At 36.8% G+C, this 21347-nt stretch overlaps 1 protein-coding gene across 6 annotated transcripts in view; it reads left to right on the top strand.

The window, feature by feature from the left end:
* LOC129576133 (protein slit) overlaps positions 1-21347 on the top strand; it is a 300168-nt gene that overhangs the window by 274195 nt on the left and 4626 nt on the right. For all 6 annotated transcript variants that reach the window (XM_055460719.1, XM_055460723.1, XM_055460724.1 and 3 more), the window contains one exon: positions 4771-4931. In XM_055460719.1, the coding sequence (XP_055316694.1) occupies positions 4771-4931 (161 nt within the window). The remainder of the gene's footprint in view (positions 1-4770; positions 4932-21347) is intronic.

Consider the following 21347-nt stretch of genomic DNA (forward strand, 5'->3'; position numbering starts at 1 on the left):
TTCGAGTGTATGGAATGGCTTGGGGGATAGAAAATTTTCCGCTATGCTGCGCGAGTGAGATCAAATCTATAAATTAAATTTGCACCAACGAATAATATCGTCACAAATTCAAAAATATTTGCAGCAACGCCAAAATCTGTATATGCTGTGGCTTATTTTTTGTTTGTTTATACCTCTTTATCTTTTCGAAACAATTAATCCAGTGGCAGAAAAAAGAGTGAGGCAGCGCCCAGAGCTGCTACACAGAAACAACGCAAAATGGGATACCGCTAGCGAACCAAACAGCGAACACACAACAGTCTGTGCTCGATGAAAGGAACAAGTGCAAGAGTATTTCATGCACAATAATTATGGTTTTCGTTAAGGGATTTCGTAGGCATGAACGTTATGTTCATTGAGGATAATTTAAGTTGATTTTGTAACTAAATACCATACCAAAATGATGAGCTCCGGATAAGACCTCTTCCTTGAAAAAAATATCGCCGTAATTTTCCAAGCGTGCATTTCAAAATGGTTTCTTTCAAAACAATGTTTAAGATTTCAACAGCAGAAAAATCGCCAGCAGCCTGATTCCGGTTGACTGAACTCATTTAATTATGCCAAAAACAATTGGCGACATCTCATTCCCAGTCTTCCTAGTTACAAAGAGCAGGAAATATCAGGAGAAAATTAAAATAACGGTAATTTCCAAAAATTGCTTGCAATGATGATTTGTTGTTGGATGATCTGAAATTTTGAGTGTTTTTTTTTTGGATTATCTCAACGATTTCATGGCATGGATATCCACCCGGGTGAACGCGATACGCTTTGATGAAAGCCTACAGTCGTTCGATGAGGCTTTCATAATTTTTATATACATTTTAAATACTGAACGCCTAGGCTTTCAATGCTACGAATGCACGAAAGAAGTGAGAATAGCAATGAAAGCCTAGGCGTTCAGTATTTAAAATGTATATAAAAATTATGAAAGCCTCATCGAACGACTGTAGACTTTCATCAAAGCGTATCGCGTTCACCCGGGCATACTTCTGCCACACAGCAAACATTTGTTGCCACACACAATTTTAATGAAATGAACTGGAATCGAAATTGATGAAAATTATGGTTTTTATCTCGAATCGACGACTTTGGAGAGTTTGTGCCAATGAGCACAGTGGTCTGAGCGCATAGCTTTCGTTTGTTGTCCATAGATCTGTGGTAGTTAGCTGTCGAACCACACTTTTGCTTCGAAAACTTCTTGATGTTTCATGTAACCATGGCTTGTGCAATAGGTACGGTAAATTGAAGACGTTGCACAACTTGAAAATGTGCTCAACGACATTTCGACCGAAAAAAAAACTTTACTATGATAATGATGATAGTGGTGCGAGAAAGAAAACGATGGAAAAGATTTTTCCTCATTTCATCGAATGACGTTTCTTAAAATGCAAGCCTTTTATACAGAGAAGAAAAAATGTGAAAAAAGAACACGCATATGCAAAAGAGACGAAATGGCCTGAAGAAATGTGTAACTTTGCATAAGTACATTTATTTGAAATGAGAGGAAACCGTAAACGAAGTGTAAAGTAAAGAAAAAAGTCAAAGCGTAGACAACTTTTTCTTATATATGTCTCGATGGCTCGAGACCAAAGCGACCATTCGTTCGTTCATACCATCTTCGAGCCGGTCGCTTTTCATCTCAGCACTTTTTGTATTTGTTGCCATTTCTTCTTTTCAATTCCTCCTCTCTCTCTCTCTCTCTCTCTCTCGCTTTCTCTCCATTTATCTATTTTGCTGTTTTTCTCCTCGTCGTCATCGTCCGTTCCCTATTGTTGTTACCCATGTTATCCGCAATGCGAACAACAATGCATGTCATTATGTTCGGTATCACAATTCAGACCAGTTCGTTTGCTAACACTCGTATATCTCATAATTGACATTCTCAAAATCAAGCAAAACTCACACACTAGCTCCTTGTGGCTCGCGCACATTCGCGCAGGAAACTTCACCGTACCGTGCACTTCATAAAAATGTAATATCATCCGTCCGAATCTTGATCGGGTGTTGTTTCGCTTCCATACCGCTCACGATTTTGACAAATAAAAATCAAAAGAGGAAGATGGTAAAAATTCAGTTGCATAAAAAGTGATAACTAAAGAGTTTTGCACATTGCATTTACGGTCGCATCAAATTACGTTTTTGTACTAATGAATTTGTTCGTTAGGTTTTCTGATAACGAAAAAAAAATGTTTCACATAAATTACAAATGCACCTTTTTTCGATTTATTTGAAGTTCTTTTTGTTGTGTCAAAGTGATTTGCGCGAACTTTGGTTTTGAAGCTATGAATTTTGATTCTTCGCAAGAATTACAATTCGTGAATCGCAATTTTCATGAGAGAATATTATGATAAATAAACCAAATTGGACCGGCATTGATAATAAGGACTTGAATGTAAACATCGAAAAAGCCAAGTTGATGATTTTGCATAAGCCTATTTGTATGATGACACGCTTTAAGGCATCCGAAATCAATTAGCCTCGGTATCATCAATGCTAAACGGCTTTATTATTAAGTATTTCCTAAGCGCATCAAACTAATTGTGTTGCGTTCGCTCGCCCACTCATTTACGCTCTCATATTCATTTGTGGTTTCAGCAATCAAGTCACTCGGTCACACATTCAACGCAGACACACATACACACAACATCGACTGCGTCTCGAGCGCACATGACAACCGAACAATTTCAACTCGTTACAATAGTATAAAACTAGTCATTTACTGTGATGAAAATAAATCTAATTATTTCGTTGAATCCATAGATTTATAGATGCTGCCGTCTCTGCTTTCGCACTTGAATGGGAAATTATTATTTATATTCGCAAATGTGCTGCTGCTGCTGCTTCGTTGCCATGCTCATATATATATTCTCGACAGCATTTGCACATGATATACAAGATGGTCTTTCAACATAAATGTCACTCCATTTTCTCTCTCCCTCTTCCATTCTTCTCCACGCTCTCACTCTCAGTCAAATGCTTATTTTGCTTCAACGAAATTAATATTCGCCCATTATTATCTGAAAATCATGCGTTTATTCAGTCGCAAGACTCACCATGCCTATTCGAGAAAATGCCAACATTGATGATGTTATTACTAAGATACACGACAAGTTACACAAATAATTACATAAATAATCCCCGTGCTCCAATTATTTCGTTCGAGTCATTTTTCGAAATGCCTTTCAAAATTTCGTTTAATATATAATTTGTGTACGTTTGTGTGGGCGTTGAATAGTCGTTGCGATAAGAGTTTTGGCAAGTGTAAAATGAAGTATGTTCGATTTGTATTTTTTTAAATTGTTTTCTGTTGATTCCGTCTGTGTTAAAAGACAGTATGTTGCCATGCCAAAAGTTGTGGCGGTTTTTCGCTTTTCAACTTTCGCGGAACTGATAAGAGATAATGACTTAATATCTTCAGTAAAATTATAGTATTCGAGGTCCTTTATAACTCTGCTGCAGGCAGTACTCTTATTTGAATAGTTTGGAGCGAAAATGTAATACAGAAAAGTTGAGCGGAAAAATATCAAATGGAAAGGGATAGCTATATAGTTTGCTATACAGTGTACTATATAGCTATCCCTTTTCCGCTCATTCATCATCGACATTTTTCCGCTCAACTTTTCTGCATTACATTTTCGCTCCAAACCATTTATTTCTTATCAGTTGTCCAAAAATCGCGACAACTGGTGGGAAAAATGACCAATCAACATCATTAGTTACAACGAAACATACTTTCCTTTATTGCTATGATAACAACCCTACGTTGTTTTACATCTCATCAATAGATATGTGAGTGTGAGTGAGGAAAGTGCTAGTGACGTGTTCGGGGATGTCTTAAATATTTGATTTGTGCTTGAATAGATTTTGATGCTTTCGACCAACGGACATTCAACTACTCAATGAAGCAGCGGACTTGTCGGCACACTCGTGGATTTAGCATTTCACTTGCTTTGGCGATTCGTGAGTTGCTGAAGCATCATATATGCAGTGCACTCGATATTTAACGTGAAAACCTATATTCGATACATCGAAGTTGGCCGAGGTATGATTTCGTTTGCGCGTAGCGCGTAAGCAATTCACTTGCGATATATAGTAAATAGGGATTCACGTTATATCGCAAGTGAATTGCTTACGCGCTACGCGCAAACGAAATCATACCTCGGCCAACTTCGATGTATCGAATATAGGTTTTCACGTTAAATATCGAGTGCACTGCATATATGATGCTTCGGCAACTCACGAATCGCCAAAGCAAGTGAAATGCTGAATCCACGAGTATGCCGACAAGTCCGCTGCTTCATTGAGTACCATTAATTTTCCCCTTTCGTATGGACCACCATTATCAATCTTCCAATCAATTTTGAATTTGAATTAATCGAAAACATAATTTTGTTTGTGAAGCTCGACTCCTCCGTTCTCATTTATCGTCGAATGACTGCACATTTATACTGAATGATGCACGATAATATTTTATTAGAGCCATACATTATTCAAATTTTACAATGGGCATTTGTTACATCTATCAATCGAATTTTGTACATTTTTATTTGGTTCTTATAAACAAATGTTTCATAATATACAAAATGAACTGTTTTTAAAATTTGATGTCATTTCAAACCATTTACTATTTACTGCTATATATTGTTTTTTCTCGAATATTCTGAATCAAAATCGTTTCAGAAAACTTGATTTGTTTTTATCAATTTTGCGTTTTTTTTTTTTTTTTTTCAGATTGTGCCAACACAACAATTAAGTCGATTATCAAATTTATCGTATTTATCGATGAGTGGCAATAGTTTTACGTCCATACCACCGGTAGCTCTATTAAATCTGTTCCATTTACGCGAGCTGCATCTGGATAAATTGGATCGGCTGCTGAAAATTGATTCGAGGTAAGTTAAATCCATGTGACGCGTTTTTTTTTTAAATATTCATTAAGTCGATCGAAAACGTCGATGAGTTGACTGCGTATATGACACCGCATATCCTTAATTAAATCACTTGGACGTGAGGAAGAAAGCAATGAAATCACCATAAAAGTCAGACTTATTCGCATAAAATAAAGCAAAACCATATGAAGAAGCCTTTTTCTATACGAAATTTCAATGTGTAATTGCACTGCTTGGTTAGTCGCTAATTGATACGAGCGGTTTGGTGAACAGAGTATTATAAAGAGGCAGACGATTCGTCTCCTCTTGGAAGCAATGCCACAAAATCACAAGTGAGAATGAAAATGGTGGGTAAAAAATACAACAGCAAATTCATTTCAATGAAGGCGCCGAGTGAAGGAGCCTTCTGTTCACAGTGGCTGTTATTTAAGCCAACAATCATGTTGCTCCACATGCAGAATAATGCGGAAAATTGAGTTTGATGAAATTTTTTTCCATTAATTTTGGTTATCCAACTGTGTGAACACTCGGTTGGGGTGCGTGGCAATGGCGACGGCAGCAGAAGCAGCGTCAAAACACTATGTGTTTGTGTGTGATGAAATTCAAATAAATCAAAATACGAAATATTATGTGTACTCCATCAGGATTCACATCAAACAATTATTCCCTTGCCAGTTTAGGTTGACACACAACCAGAAAGCGAGTGAGCGCATTCATTTTTAATTGTACTTCGTTTCATTATTATTATTATTACTATCGCTGTCGTCAACTTTGCCATTACCATACTGTTGATAGCTGTTGCTGCTGCTGTTTGCTACCCATGGAATTTACAGTGTATTTGCAGACAACAAGTCTGTTCTGAAATTATTCATAATTTCTGTAGTTAATATGGAAAAATATGTAATTCATGTCACATAGATGTCGTCGTGCTTATTTCATTCGTTATTTAAACTCTGAACCACAACACCTTTCTCCTATTTCACTGGATTCGCATCTTGATGCTCTTATTTTCTCTATAATGATGATTGCAATAATAATAATCATAGCTCTTATAATTAATAATGTAGCCTAACGTATGTGAGAGGGCATCTGTGATATTCATGTGTGATGGTCGAAGCAAGAGCCACATGACTCTCATGTGTAAAGTCAATTTGCACTCAAATATAGGCCTTTTTGTCAACTTTAACGGAATAACGGAATAGAAGTGTCTGATTTTGGCCAAAGGCCGAACATTTCACTCACAAAAATATTCATAGATCTTTTCTCTCTCTCTCTCTCTCTCTTTGTAAATGCTCAAAATGTTACTTCAATTGACGTTAAATGTACATCCCCTGCGTGACAAGTGCCTCAAAAAGTAAAACACTCCTTTGACTTGAAACTACACTTTAATGAGTTTTACTCTCGTTTTTTGTTGTGCACAATGTCAATAAAAAACGAAATCCCATTCTGGCAAGAGAGTCGTTTTTTTCCTTTCATCCGCTCGATTTTCTATCGCAGATTCTATGAGATGAAAAGTGAGGTTTTCTGCTATGGTATTTGTCTTGATATATGTCTCAAGTGATGATTCAACAGACAGAAACACACCATGGCTGCCAAAGGAATATTGCAAGTGTGTGGTGGAATGAAACAATATTTAGCCTTGCGGCGGCAGATCTTGCAGACATCACGTTGATTTGTGTGTACAAACGAGTTCTCATTGCAAATACACACACATACACATGCTAAAATTTGTCATTTTGAATAATATACATTCGACGCGCCAAACGCCTCGCAAATCAACGAATATGCAATGCAAATTTTTCGGTTAGTACATTTGTTGATTTTACAAATTTACGAAACATTTTACACCGAGCATAAGAAATAAAATCTGACGCCGATTTCCTGACTTTCTCTCTCTCTCCCTCCCTCTATCTCTCTCACTCTTTTTCGCTCCGATCTTGTGACTGTTTTGCTTGAACCGTCGAAAGGATTTGGCTTGTGAATTTTCATCATTTATATCACATCTTTGAATCATATTTGCCGTTGATTCGCTTAATGTGAATCTTTCTGAGTATGTGAGTATGTGACAAAGTTGCGTATGTGCATGGGCGAAAAGCAATTTCTGCGGATCGTCGCACAAACACGAAAAGCAAATCGTAAATGCAACGCTGGGAAAAGATGGGTTTTTAGTTAAAATTCATTTGGCACATGACGCATATGCTACACAATTACAAATGCCAGCGCTCGTTCGCTTGCTTTCTCTTTATTTCGGGACCAACGTTGTCGTCTCTTGTGTACTCAAGAGCTTCAGGCGCATTCAACCGTTTTTTTTTTGGGGGGGGGGAAACGTTATTTACTGTTTATTGTGTACGCTTTTTTCTCCTTCTTCTGTTCCATCTTTGTTTTTCCTTTAGCCGAAACACACAAACACACACACACACACACACATCCAACAGTCTCGCCTAGACACAACCTATTCACAATAATATGTGTGCATAATTATTTCCAGTTGATGTAAAATGAGAAAGAGTGAGAGCTCAAAGCTTTGTTTGTGACTTTTCACTGAAATCACAGAGCGAACAACAAAATCGGCAGAAAAAAAAAGTAGTCCGTAGCGACGGAAAAACACATGCAAACAAACGAGATGAACAGAGAAAAATTAATGAAAACGATCTGGCTGCACACACAAAACATGCTCAACAACAAGCAGAAACATCATTAAAATAATTAATTCGTTTGTTTATTTATACAAATTTCGAATAGATTCATTTAATATTTTACTGCGTTGATGTCGCTTCTGTGCGCACTCTCCATATCTCATTCTCCAACCCTCTGTGTATGTTTGTTGCTAATGTCGCCCTCCCATTTTCGACAAGCGACAGTTGAACTGCATTCCACACATATGATTCGCATGTACACACAAATCTCCGAAACATTTTGAATTTATCTTGCCTTATCTCACTTTCGTATCGAGTTACTTTTGCCAAATTGAAGCTTTGATTGAACACACACACACACACACACACGGAATTCAAATTCGGCGGCTCTATTGTATTACATTGGCACCAGATGCTCACCACCAAATTAAAAATGGATTAATTTTTACATCAAAACGCTAATGACTCGACTATGTGTTCAGTGTTAACAGATGATTTGCCATCAAGAGCGGAGCAACATTTGGATTTTAGGACCATTCTGTCGAAAGGAACGGCTTCAAAATTATTCTCTTTAAAGCCATTCTCTTTAAATTCCTAATTTGTGCCATCTTTTGAGGTAAAGTGTCATGAATAGGGATGCTAGTTTCTTCAAAAATTTCTCTATCTCCTTCGCTCTCTAACCTCTCTGAAATACTCATTTTCAAATTTTCATCCCCAAATCTACAAATGTTATATTAATTACTCATGTCCCTCTGTTTCATCATCATGACGTGTGCAGTGTACACTGTACAGACCTTCTTATGTTCTTGTTCAAAAAAAGCGGCAAATTGTTTCTTGGTCGAAAGATGTTAACTGAATCATTGTTGTTATTAATTGATAGATGCAAGAAGTGACCTGTTCATAAATTCAATAAGAAAAATGTTCTCGTGCTGTCCCGCACTTTGCGCCATACACATCTAATAATAAACATCTAACAGCGGAAAAGAACTTTTACTTTCACCCAGTTTCACTTTCGTATGAGATAAAAGTTTCATCGTGAGTTCAACATCAAATTTCCGGTTCAAGCTCCGCTAGGAATATGCTTCCGATTAAAATTCGTAACTTTAATGGTTTCCGCGCAGAATGAAAGCACAAAACAGATTCGACATAACGATTTCATTCGGAAAACATTGAACACAATTCGTGAGTAGTTCATATTCAATCGGATTCGAAATAGCGTATAATTCGAGAAATGCGAAAATATAAAGCGAAATGTCATAAATAATGGCTGCTTATTCGAATGAATTGTACGAGACGCATTTTCGGAGGTTTCAACAACCATTTTGATTACAAAACAATTGCTATTTCATTGTAATGTCCAAAATTAGCTGTTTTCAAATGGGGCAAGTCGTTTATTGTCACATATCATATTTGTAAAAAGCTAACTGATCTCTCAACTAATAGTACCGATTCGATGTCAGTCGCTTTATTTCATGTGTTTCCGACTTTATTACGGAAACGATTTTGTTCGATAGCAAGCAGGGCGTCGCCTTGCCCTCCCTGACACATCTGTCTATTTTTCTCGAAGCAACGGAATCAAAAATGCTTTTATTCATGCGATTGTTTCTCTCTGTGTTCGACAACTTTTTCCTTTGAACTTTTTCGCTGGCGCTGGCTGGAAAAAGTACTTGCAAAAGAAAGTTTTTTGACGCACTAATGGGCACATTACTTTATATTCGGGAATCTATTGAAAATCTCTAAGCGGCATCAGAAGATCTGAATGTTCCCGTTTGATCTTGTCTCTGCAATTGTAAGACTTATCATAAACTCCCGCAAGGGAAACAATCATGGTGCAAAACTTTGTTGATCGAAACTTTGTGTGTGTGTGTGTGTGTGGAAGGAAAAAAAAATATCAATTGCCATCTCAGCAAGAATGTTTATTGGTTTGGGCTATATTTAATTTGTACTCATGTTAACGTTTACCAGCCCAATAACTAATATAAACGTCATCATCCGCTGATGCAATCACTTGGAACAATGTATTTTTGTTGATTTTCATTTTACCGCGAAATTTTATATGCGTTGCAATTAAAAAGAAATATGCCGAACGTCACGAATTCAATTTGCCATAAAACAAAAATGTGCTTGCTGATTGCAAGCATCATAAACAGTCTTATTGCGTACAATGATGACAAAAAAGCAAGAGAGATAGAAAGCATGAGACAGAGTACTGATGAAAAGGAAAGAAAAAGAGGAAAAGTGAAAGTGCAACAGTCACCTCGAGAATTGCCACCAACCAATAACTTGAATGTGAAAAAGACGGTAAAATTGGCGTGATACAACAATAACAGAGAGAGAGAGAGAGAGAGAGTGGGGGGAGAGAGAGAGAGAGAAAGAGGGATAGAGAAATCAAATGGGAGAAATGTGCGAGAGGACACAAGTGATGATTGTTACCATCGGTTCGATGAGCAAATGTTGTGTAATAATTATATTTTAATTTCGTTTCTGACTAACGAGCGTAACGTAGCGGTACGGTGGCGCAAAAGGAGCTGTTCAGTGCAAATGAAAAATCGATGGCAAGCCATTTAAGCACTTCAGCAGACTGAATTTACGCTTAAAATGAGCAATCATGCATCGAGCGTGCGCTTTTAAAATGGGAAATGACTGAGAATACTTCATCGGGTTTTCAATTGATAAATGGAAGGCGCGTCAAGTAATATAAACAGAAACACGTTGTTTATCTCGCACGAAAAACTGTTTTGCGGGAGTAACCATGGTGCCAAAAATGTCAAAATACAAAATGCCTCGAAAGGCCGTGCATTGCTTCTTGCTCACCCACCCTCGCTCTTAAATTGAACTCAAACAATTAAATGGTGTATTTTGAAGCTCATTTCTAATTTATTGCGTTTATTCTTCATTTGTCGAGCAATTGGATTTCTTTGTCTGTACGCTGTGAGAGATCCAATAACACAAAAGACGACGACGAGATTCGGTTGATGATGCATGAGGCAAAAGGACGATTGTGAGAAACGTACACAAGCACGATTCGTAGGAAGAGAAAGGGAGAGAGAGGAAGAGAGTGCGAGTGCTTCACTTAAATCAACAAATAATTTAAAAGCAATACAAGTGCACACATTCACTCCCTTCCTCTCTCTCTCTCTTTCTCTCTCTCTCTCTCTCTCTCTCTCTTTCTCACACACACACACATCAGATCAAAATAATCAGTCATTTTCCATCGAGTTGAGTGTTAGACATCTCTCTACCTTTCTCTCTCTTTCTCTTTCTTGAATTTTACCCGTTTTTTTCTTCTATTTATTCGAAGTTTTGCGCGCATTCCAACGCTCTTCTCCATCATTCCGCCGAATGTTTGAAACTGTTAAGCATTGTTTTCGTTTAATTTTTTCCCCATTCGCTTTTGTTTTTTCATCTACCTTTTTTTCGTTCTTTGGAAAAAAAGCGTTTTGTGCAATTTATGTGCATGCGATTGTGAGTTTATTTTTCATTTTCGCCGCAGTATTCTTTTCGCCGCACAATAATAACTCGTGCTCGATAAACAATATCCACATGTGCGCCGTGTACGAGCGAAGAGAGAGAGAGAGAGAGAGAAGTTATGCTCGACCATCCGTCCGTCCATCCGTTGTTGAATTGCATTGCGGCTGTTATCGACCAACACATACAGCCCTAAGCTTTCATTTCAAACTGTTCAAATGTTTTTTGTTTCGTTGTTGTTCCTCCTTTTGCTGGAAAATAAATCCAAGCGAATCCTTTTCTGAGCACCACGATCGCAGCAAATTGTTATTTCTATGTGTACATTCTTTTTTATTCGGCATAAATAAAACGTGGCTACATTTTTTGTATTGTAATTTTTTTTTTTTTGGACGAATTTTTCTGGCTATTCATTTGGCCGTTTTTTCATTGTTTGATACCGTGCAATTTTTCATAGTCTACCGAAAAATTGAAATCACCGCAAGCGAGAAATATGTTAAAAATACCGAACAAATTAATTTCCATTAAATAGAATGTTTGTAGCAACACAGTATTTTGTCGTGAAGCGAACCACCGCCAATCCTCCATAAATTGAAGAACAAAAAAGTTTCCGTTTTAATTATTCAAATCGTTTTGCTTTGTCGATTTTGATTGAATCTCTCTCTCTCTCTCTCTCTCTCTCTCTCTCTCGCTAAAAAGCAATAACAGAGGCTGTTCGGTTGAAATCTTTTGTTTTCTCAGCTTTACCCAAGCTCCTCTCTCAGAATCGGTTTGTTATTTCATCACAGGGGAGAAATCTGTAAACTGATTGAGTATTAATAAACGACATCTATATGAGCTGCACAAGTTGGCCATTTGCTTCGTGTGCTATAGATCAAATTTAGCAGAGCATTACGTTGAGTTGAGTACGCAAAAAAATACTCACAAGTAAATACAGAGCAAAATTGAATAAACAAGATAGAAAGCAATATTTTAATGGAAAACGATGCACGAACAATGAACTTAGTTTGCCTTTGTTTATTAAATACACACACATATATACAAATATTAATTGAAACAAAAGCTACAGTTCAGTGTACGTAGCAGATGGAAGGAGCAAATAGAAAACGGAACGGAACGCGGATTTAATAAATGCAATTGTGTACAAAAACGCATCGCACTAAATAACTATAACGGTTACTAATGAGCTAAAGCGAAACGGAAAAAGCTTTTTCTCTGTCTGTCTGTCTGTCTGAATGGGGAGATAAAGTTGCGGATTCCAAAAATACATTATTAAGTTTGTCGGTTGACAACAACAAAATGTATGCGAGGAGAATGAATGAGAAAGAGCTGGCACACACAGAATTCAAGAAAATAGATCGGACGTTGTCAATATTCAACTAATGCCGACAAATTCCACTGGTAATGAATACCTGCTGGTGTTTGCGTATGTCTGTGTTGCCGTATTGAATAAGCACAATAATTGTTTCTCATTGTTAATTTTTGAATTGTTGCGCGCATACATAGCATATTTTGAACGGCATCTCATTTCCCGTATTCTTTTGTACTCATTCACCGCCCATTAAACGGTGGCATTTTCGAATGCATTTAATTGCATTCATTTCTCGCATGCGTCCATATTCCTCCAACGAAACGAAGAAAAACTCTTTATTTTTCGGAGTAATTATTTTTGATGATCAATTCTGTCCGAGTTCAGCGTCAACCCCCTTTGTTGTTACCGCCACTTTTTTCGTCGACTGCCTGGATGTTTTACTCCAGCGGTTGCGTCAAACTTATTCATGCAAAGTCAAAAGAATGTTTCTAATTAAAGTGATGGGCAAATTCATTACGAAGAATGTAATAGAATTGTGTGCTTGTTTAATGAGTGTCGAGGGTAACTTTTTTCTCTTTTCGTGTTGTTCTTCCCTCGTCTGAGAAGTATTAACTGTCTTGAAAGATTTTCTTTGTAAATGATGTCGAATGTGATGATCGGAGCCGTGTCATAATATGTCAATCGCGCCAATTTTAAATGATCGACAGCCATAATTCCGATGACACACCCATAATAATAGTATTGAGCACTTCGAACGTTTCAATTCCGTTGACATATCAGTTCCTTAGCTTCCACTGATTGTCTTTAAGCCGAAGGAAAATACGACGCAAACTACATGTCAATGCGGAAATTGTTGGTTGTATCGATCTCAGAACAAAACAGCGAGAGAGGAAATAAAAATGCAAAAACTTGGTACATGTTATAGTTTCGAAAGATTTATCCATCATTTGTTCGTGCATTGTTCACTTTTTTTTCTGGTTGCTGTGTGTTTTTGTTTCCTTTCGCTCAAACAGGGAAATGGAAGTGTTTGCTGGCTCCCTTTCCGGCAACAATGGCGAAGCGATTTCTTGTTTCGTTTATAACTGCCGCATACACACACATACTACCGCAGCACACTATTTCTTTATTTCGCCTCATTTCATCGCGTTCGATTTTCCGTTCAATTTTCTTTTGTTTTGTTTTTGTTTTGTTTTTTTTTTTTACTTTTTCCAGCTGCCTTGAGTTCTTCACCATCCTATGCATGTGCGTGCGTGCGTTGGTTGTGTGTTTTTCCCTCATTTCGGTCTTTGTTTGGCGTCGTGCTTAAACATTGCAACATTTGTTTTCATTTGTGTATTTGCTCACCATGTTCTCCGAATGTTCCAATCGCCGTCGTCGTCATTGTCGTGCATTTTCCCATTTATATCCAGTTGTATTTGTGCACGTTGTTTGTTCACTTTAAATTTTCGTCGATTTCGTTTATCTTTGTTCCTTATGTGTGCAGACTTGTTTGTATTTTCATCATCATCATCATCTTCTTGCTCTCGCTTACTTTTTGCTCTCTATCTCTCTCTCTCTCTCTCTCGCTCTCTCATTCTGTGTTATATTCTGGTGTGTTTTGTTTCCTTTTGCTTGTTTCGTTAAGTTCTTTTGTTTCTCGATCAACCGATTTCAATTGTACCAAACAAAACGTATTTATATTTCGTCGATTATTCTGTTATTTCATTGGGGCGCTCGCTTGCCCGTTCCCTTTATTCCATCGCCTTCTCTCCTCATCCATATTGTGTTGGCATTCCCCATTTTGCATCCATTTCGACATCATCATTATCAACATCTCTTTTAACTTTTATTTGATGTGTTGTGTATTTTGCTTTTGAACAATTGAGCGAACAAACATTTTGTGTGCTGAATGCGCGCGCGGCCGCGTATGACGAAAAAACAAGAAAGAAGGCAAAGAAAAAAACTCTGCATCATCATGCTCATATATCTATTGATGGTTGCGTCTCCCCTCTAATTCACAACTCTACTAGATAGCGTTAACGCCATTTCACTCATCTCTCATTGTTTTTAATCTCAAGTTATCCCATTCATAGAGACCAAAGCTAACACATTCTTCTATCTTGGCTTGTTTTGTTTTTTTATTAAATTCTTCATTTCCTACACATTTTCTCGCATTTTTCATTGCTTCCCAATAACAATGGCACATAGTCTTGATTTTTTCTGTTATTTTCTTCCGTTTCAGTATTTGTTTCTATTCCATTCATTTCCTTGAATTATATCATCTTTTGCATTTGCTTGAATGACTCCAATTGCACGTAAACAATTTGTATTTTGGCTTTCATAACCGATTAAAGGGGAGAATCAAGTCGAATGAAACGGAACAGCTCAAATTGCTCCACTGAAATTATAATAAAAAATGCTAATGGAAAATCTCGAGCGAAAAATACAATCCACTCAATCCAATAGATTCAGAAATTGCATCAATTTTTCCAGCGACGTGGTATATTTTCATTGGTTGGTCGTGAGTATCTCATCTTATCGTTTTGCTTTTGGTTTTATCCAATTGACAATTCGATTTTTTTTTACTCGAGAAATGGTTTTAATTGAAATGAATTGCATTTAACCATTCATTTCTCTTTTTTTTCGGTTATTTTCATTGGAAATAAATTGGGCCTATAAATAACCATTTTTGTTAGGCAATCAATGCGGATCTTGATATGATCTGCTGCAGAACGACAAAAATATTCATGAAGAACAGACAGATAATAGAATATTTTAGAAATACACTACCGGCCAAAAGTTTGAGGCACCTAATGATTTTTCATACAAATTGTCGCTTTTTGTGGACTAAAAAAATATATTTTCCATTTTTGGACATTAGTATATTCTACTAGTAATGCGGTAAAAATACCGTGGGGTTCTGATTGCATCAATTCAACAGATTCAATTTTTGTTTGCCTAGTATCAAATTGGAAGATTGGGGATGAAAGGAAAAATGCACAAAGACGACGAGCATTAATGATAATGATGAATTGCTCTCGATGGGATTCACACAAAGGTCGTTAATTTAATTATGATGAAATGCAGGCGAAACCGCTGATCAATCTTGCATTAAATGAGATTCAAATTGCACATTTTGAACGGAGGACATCAAAATGGCTTTGAACTCGATGCCATTAAAGTACATTTTTTTTTTTGTAGAATGACAGACATTTCCGAATGAAATCGGAAAACGTGTATGAGCGATGGAACGACTAAATTAAAGCAAGAAGAAGAGCAGAGAACAAAGTATTGGGTGGTTGATGATACAATTTCGTTGGTGTTGTTGGATTAGACAAAAGGTGATTAAACTCTGAAGAATAGGGGAAATAGTCATCATTGTGGAGAATATCTTAAATAACAAGAACAAGAGTTTTATTGTAGTCTCTTAGGAATAGCTTCAAAAATGTGAAATTTAGCTAAATTGGTGTCAGACTGAAATTGAAATGGCATCAGTATATTCGATTACACCCTTTTTTCGTTACATTCTTTGCTCATAAAAAAAAAAGAAGAAATGTCGTTTCTTGTTGAAACCTTTAATGACTGTGACATTGCGCACGGATTGCATGTGGATTTCGGAATAGTTTAGTGGCTTGTTGGCAGACTGTTTGCGAGATTAAATCGGCGGGGTCGAGCGATGTCGGCCCACTGTAATTTTACGCAGTCCGTAAATGCTGTGCAAATGAGAAAGAAAATCCGTGTACATTTATTTCTGTTTTTTTTTTCTTTCGTCATTGGTCGTTAAATGTTCTGCGTTGGCATATTATTTATATGGGCGATGATTGATGACTTATTTTGACTTGGTGCGCGTTTATAAATACATAACATTTGCTGATACGATCGAGGGCGGCTGCAGAGTCCTAATATGTGATCCGGTAGAAAATTTGACATTTTATTTTTTTCTTTCGTTGAAGCTGAATGAACATTGTCGCGCAAGCGTTCCATTTTCCTATTCATACTTTCATATACATATAATTCTTTTTTCCGTGTACAAATGGGAAAAGTTTCGTTTATTTTCTTCAGTTGTAATCATTCACTACGCTATTTTGCTGCCGCACGCTCGCAAACAATCATCTAATGCCCATTTTTCGTATTATGCTATTCACTTATTTTAATTCAGTTGTTGATTTGCGTGTATACGAGTTTGTGTCTTCCGTTTTTAATCTACATTTGACTGCTGACGGCTTTGCCGGTTTTCTGTTGTTTGCTTGTTTTTTTTTCTGGCATTTTTTTTTCTGCTGTGCAATCACAAACCCATTTGGTGCAGGAGGAACCACAAAACAATACCTAGCGAGACTCTGGTCTTGCAGAGAATGAAAGATTATTATTCAAGCATATAAATTTAATAAATTATAATTATATATTTAGACAATCTAAATAAAATAAAAGGCAATGCACGCAATGCAAAAAAGCGACCACATATACAATCACTCACTTACACACACACATACACACCCCACGACCAATTTGGCCATGCAATGACTTGCTAATGTTTTTAGAACTTTCCCTTTGCTCATTTTTTCCTCGCTCCTTCTCTCTCTCTCTCTCTCTCTCTCTCTCTCTCACCCACTAAATTACTCCGCGTTCAACTTTCAATGTTACATTTTTGCTCTGCGTCCGACTCTTTCTTCTCTCATTCATTTAGGTTTCAGTTAATTAATTTTACTTTTTGACTCATAAAACATTTTTCATTACTCAACTGAAAATGAGCAAGAAGGAAGGAAGAGAGAGAGAGAGAGAAAGAGAGAGAGAGAGAGAAATGCCCGGCATCGAAATTCAAAAGAATTCTAAATCAAGAGGGTGACATCGTTTCACCCATAATTTCGATAAAGCACACATTGCACGCTGTTGCTCAACATTCCACATCGAAACGGAAATGAATAATCACAATATTTGGATAAAAGAGAGCTGAGAGAGGAAGAAAAAAACTGCTAAACAAATTGTTTGCGTTTAAAAACAAGCGTCGAGAAAAGAAGCATAAATTATAAGCCGCCCACGAGTTGTGTGTGAATGCGAAAATGCGCTCTTTGAAATGAGAGAAAGAGAGTGGGATTGATAAAGCGCAAGATGGTGGCGAGGCTATATAATTAATGTCATGACCTTTAACATATGCGATTCAATGCAATATCGTTGGCTTTTAATCAAAGGCCATATCACAGGTTGTGTTTGTATGACATTCTTTTTATACCTGCCCCGTGTCGAATGGTCGTCAAGTAAATAATCACACCGAGAAGTATTTGCGCGTGCGACACTCAGCCATCTGTTCATTTCATGCTCTTTCCCTCTATCTCTCTCTCCCACTTTTCCGCTGACTGTGTGAGAAGAGTTAGCAAATTGTTCGTATGACCGTGCATGCACGCATCAGCACAATCAAACGAAACCAAATATAAATAAAGCAGTTTTTTTTTCTTCAAACCGATGGAAAAAAAAGGTGAGAACTTTATTTAATGACTTTTTATCTCTTCGGCCTCGTTCATCGTAAACAACCATATAAAATCTCTCAGTTTGCTCCGTACACACAGACACACACACACATATATATATATATATATTTTTTTTTTATTGCAAGCCGAATGATGTGCGACGCAAATTTTCCGTGTCAAATGTAATGGCACGACCCCCTGAAACGATATATCCATATCACATGAAAATGATGGATTTCTCGCAGCACACGCACACATACAATCGTACGAAATATATTCGACCATGTGCTTTTTTGTTCTTTGAAACAAAAACAAAAACAATTCCAACTTAATGAATATTCCCGGTTGAGTTTGAGCAGACAGACAAACAGAAACCACATCAAATGTGTTAATTAATTTACCTCACTAATGGTAATCGCATGCACTTTTCGCACTTTGGGCGAGATTTCCGAATTTATAAATAAAACCATCGCAATATCAACAAAAAAAAAATGATGCATCATCAGACAAAAACTTTTCGACCCAAACGCACACACAACAACAACGACAACTAGTCTAATGGTTTTGACCCAAAGTGTAATTAATTATTGTCTAAATCGGAAGAATGAAAAATTTAAATGCAAATGGAGTGGTTTGACTCAGACACAAGTGATGCATGGATTTTTTTTTATTCCTTGTTTCGTAATGAAAGTGATCCTCAAATGCTCATAGGTGATTATTTACAGACTATTTAAATTAAGAGACTGGAAAGAGGCATGGCAGCAAATTCATCACCTATATTTTATGTGTTGGTGTGCAATAGGCCAGACAATGTGTGTGATGATGGAAAGAAACCACAAAAAACTGTGTATTCATTTGTTAATACGTTCCATCACAATTTTTACGGTGTGTACTTGTACTCATCTCGTTGTGAGGTTCAATCGTGCTTGATTTCGGTCCAATTATAGTGGTTTTCAGCTCTCTTTTTATACTTCAATTCCGTTTGAACTGGAGATGAGTTTTATCGTCACGTTTTTTTTTAGTCCACCATGATAAAATCTGAAGAGTGTGGAAAAAAATCGATAAACCCGAAAAAAGTGGTTCGCAAATGAATTCAGAGCCGTGGCTAAGAAATTTTGCTAGCAAATGTGTCAATTAAGTTGATTGAATTGATGATGATTTATGGTCAATGAGATGAAATGGTCTGATTATATAGACGTCGGTTCGAACGGTTTTGCATATTTTGTTGCTACAAAAAAAAAAAATACGCTAGAAAATTAAGACGGAGACCAACCAAAATGAAATTCAAAATGAAGATAGGTAAAATCGATGAAATTTTTTTTCTGTCCCAACTCAATGGCCGGATGTCATTAACAATTTGCACAAATGTAGACAATTTATTTTGTCGACCAGCAATTTAATAGAGTTGAAGCACTGGTGCTATCTATAGCCTTTTTTGCTGCCAGCAAAAAGGTATAGTGTCATTTTGACCGTCATCATTCTAGATACATGACGAATAGTAGTCCTTTGAAATGTTACAATTATTCATATTTGGCATCGATTTGGGCGATGAATTAAATTTTAAAAAATATTCACGCAGGTACACTTTGGCTATAATGGTTTGCTCCTTCCGGCAATTTCATTCGCAATCATGTTCCATGTGCATGACTGTCAATATTTCCACCACAAAGAGTTCGTCATAGCAACACAATTTTCTATCAACACCATAATCAATTCGATGCGGTCGTGTAAAAACTTTGAACACCTCACTCTGCCTCATTCAACAACAGCAACGGATCATTCCCGGCTGTGTTGTGTTGCTTTTTTCCTGCCAATTTCCCCGAAACAGTTGCAATTCTCTTTCAACATATATATATATATATATATATATATATATATATATATTGCGGATGGATCGCCGACTGGGGAAAATGGTTTTGATTGTTCAATTCGCAATCAAGCGAAATGCCTAAAAATGCAAATTCAGAAAATGGCCCGAGAACAAAAGAAAATGCTCACGAACAATGTTATTAAATTCATATGGAATGAATCATTTCGATGCCGCTCATTCTGGATTCTTCATGAACAACAACATAGCGGAATGTGCTTGTTGTGGCATCAAACTTTTCGAAAGGCATTTGTGTATTAAAGTTCATTGAGCATTGTTGAAACTTCTCTTGAAAATGAAATTGGACACAAAAAAGAACTGACGTCATTTGACAGATGTTCATCAATGCATCATTTTGTGTAATCCTTTTCCGCCGGAATTGCGGAATAATGATTGAGTTTGATTGATTTGGCTGTGTGTGTGTCGACAGTCGACCGTAATGAAAAGTGCTGTTGAATTGAGAAAGCGTTAGCCACGACAGCAGCAGACCACGGTGAATACACGCACATTATGAACCTAATTTTCCCAGTCGAGTTCAAAGCATTCGTTCATTTGATGTCCACTTACGGTGGTATTAGCATTGTTGTTGTTGACGAAATAAAAAATTGAAAATGTTATTCGCAAATTTTGGCGATTCAGTTGTTGACCATTTGTAAATCGATTGCTCGGCCCATGGTGAAACAATGATGAATCCAAAATTCAATATTATTATGTGATTATTTTAACATTTGTATCCCTTTGGGAACGTCATCAAATTTCATTCCAACTGAAGCATAAAATTAATCAAACGCTTTTGTTCTTTTCGAAACGAACTGGACTGGGAGTGAACGAATGAACGAACGAATCGCATAGAAGAGTGGTATTTGCGAAAGGAATGACATTCCGCATTTTGTTGTGCACACATCACAACATTTAATTGATTTTTCCACCGTTTGTTTCGCGACAAAACAACATACACACATTCTATGCGCAGCACATGGGGTTAGGCACAAATTTTCTCTATAGCTAGTTCCTCTAGTTATTTAAAATAGCTCAGTGTTTATACTAAATTATTTTCTTCTGCATAATTTCGCAATTTTTTCATATATATTCTGATGTTCTTCTGTGTGTTTGACACCGTCATTGATTGTCTAGTGTTTTCGAAAAGACAAGAAAGTACCGAAAACTGGGAAAAATATCAACGATCACTATTTCTTGTCAATTTTTTTCAATTTCACTATTTTAACTCTATTTCGTTGATTTTATGCGCGTTTGGTATTTCTGTTCTACCCCGTGTCAACACAGCACATAGACAGCGATAGTGCGACATCCGATTCAATACATTCCATTTTATCTTGATAATTACGCAATTGAGCGCATCTATGGATTGTCTCTGTATCTTCGTCTGGACGGAAAGATAAAATCGATAATGAAATGACCATTTGTTGTTTGAGTTCTGGAGAGGAATGGAAATGGTGACGGTGTGAAACGACGATCGGCTTCTTCGATTATTTATAGACTTTGACGAATTTTGGATTTTGCTGCTGTTGCAGTCATTTATTGATTGTCTCGAAATGTTTGCTAACGATGTCGAGAGATCGGGAATTTGATTTTGAATTTCACCGAATACTGCATACAAACGCACATACATAGTTGACATCGCTGCGACTGTAATGAATGGAAAACTTGTATTGGCATAATAAATAAATTAATGCTCGA

This window comes from Sitodiplosis mosellana, unplaced genomic scaffold (genome assembly GCF_009176505.1).
Source record: "Sitodiplosis mosellana isolate CC-2019 unplaced genomic scaffold, AAFC_SMos_1.0 Smas_scaffold_6181, whole genome shotgun sequence".
Lineage (NCBI taxonomy): Eukaryota > Metazoa > Arthropoda > Insecta > Diptera > Cecidomyiidae > Sitodiplosis > Sitodiplosis mosellana.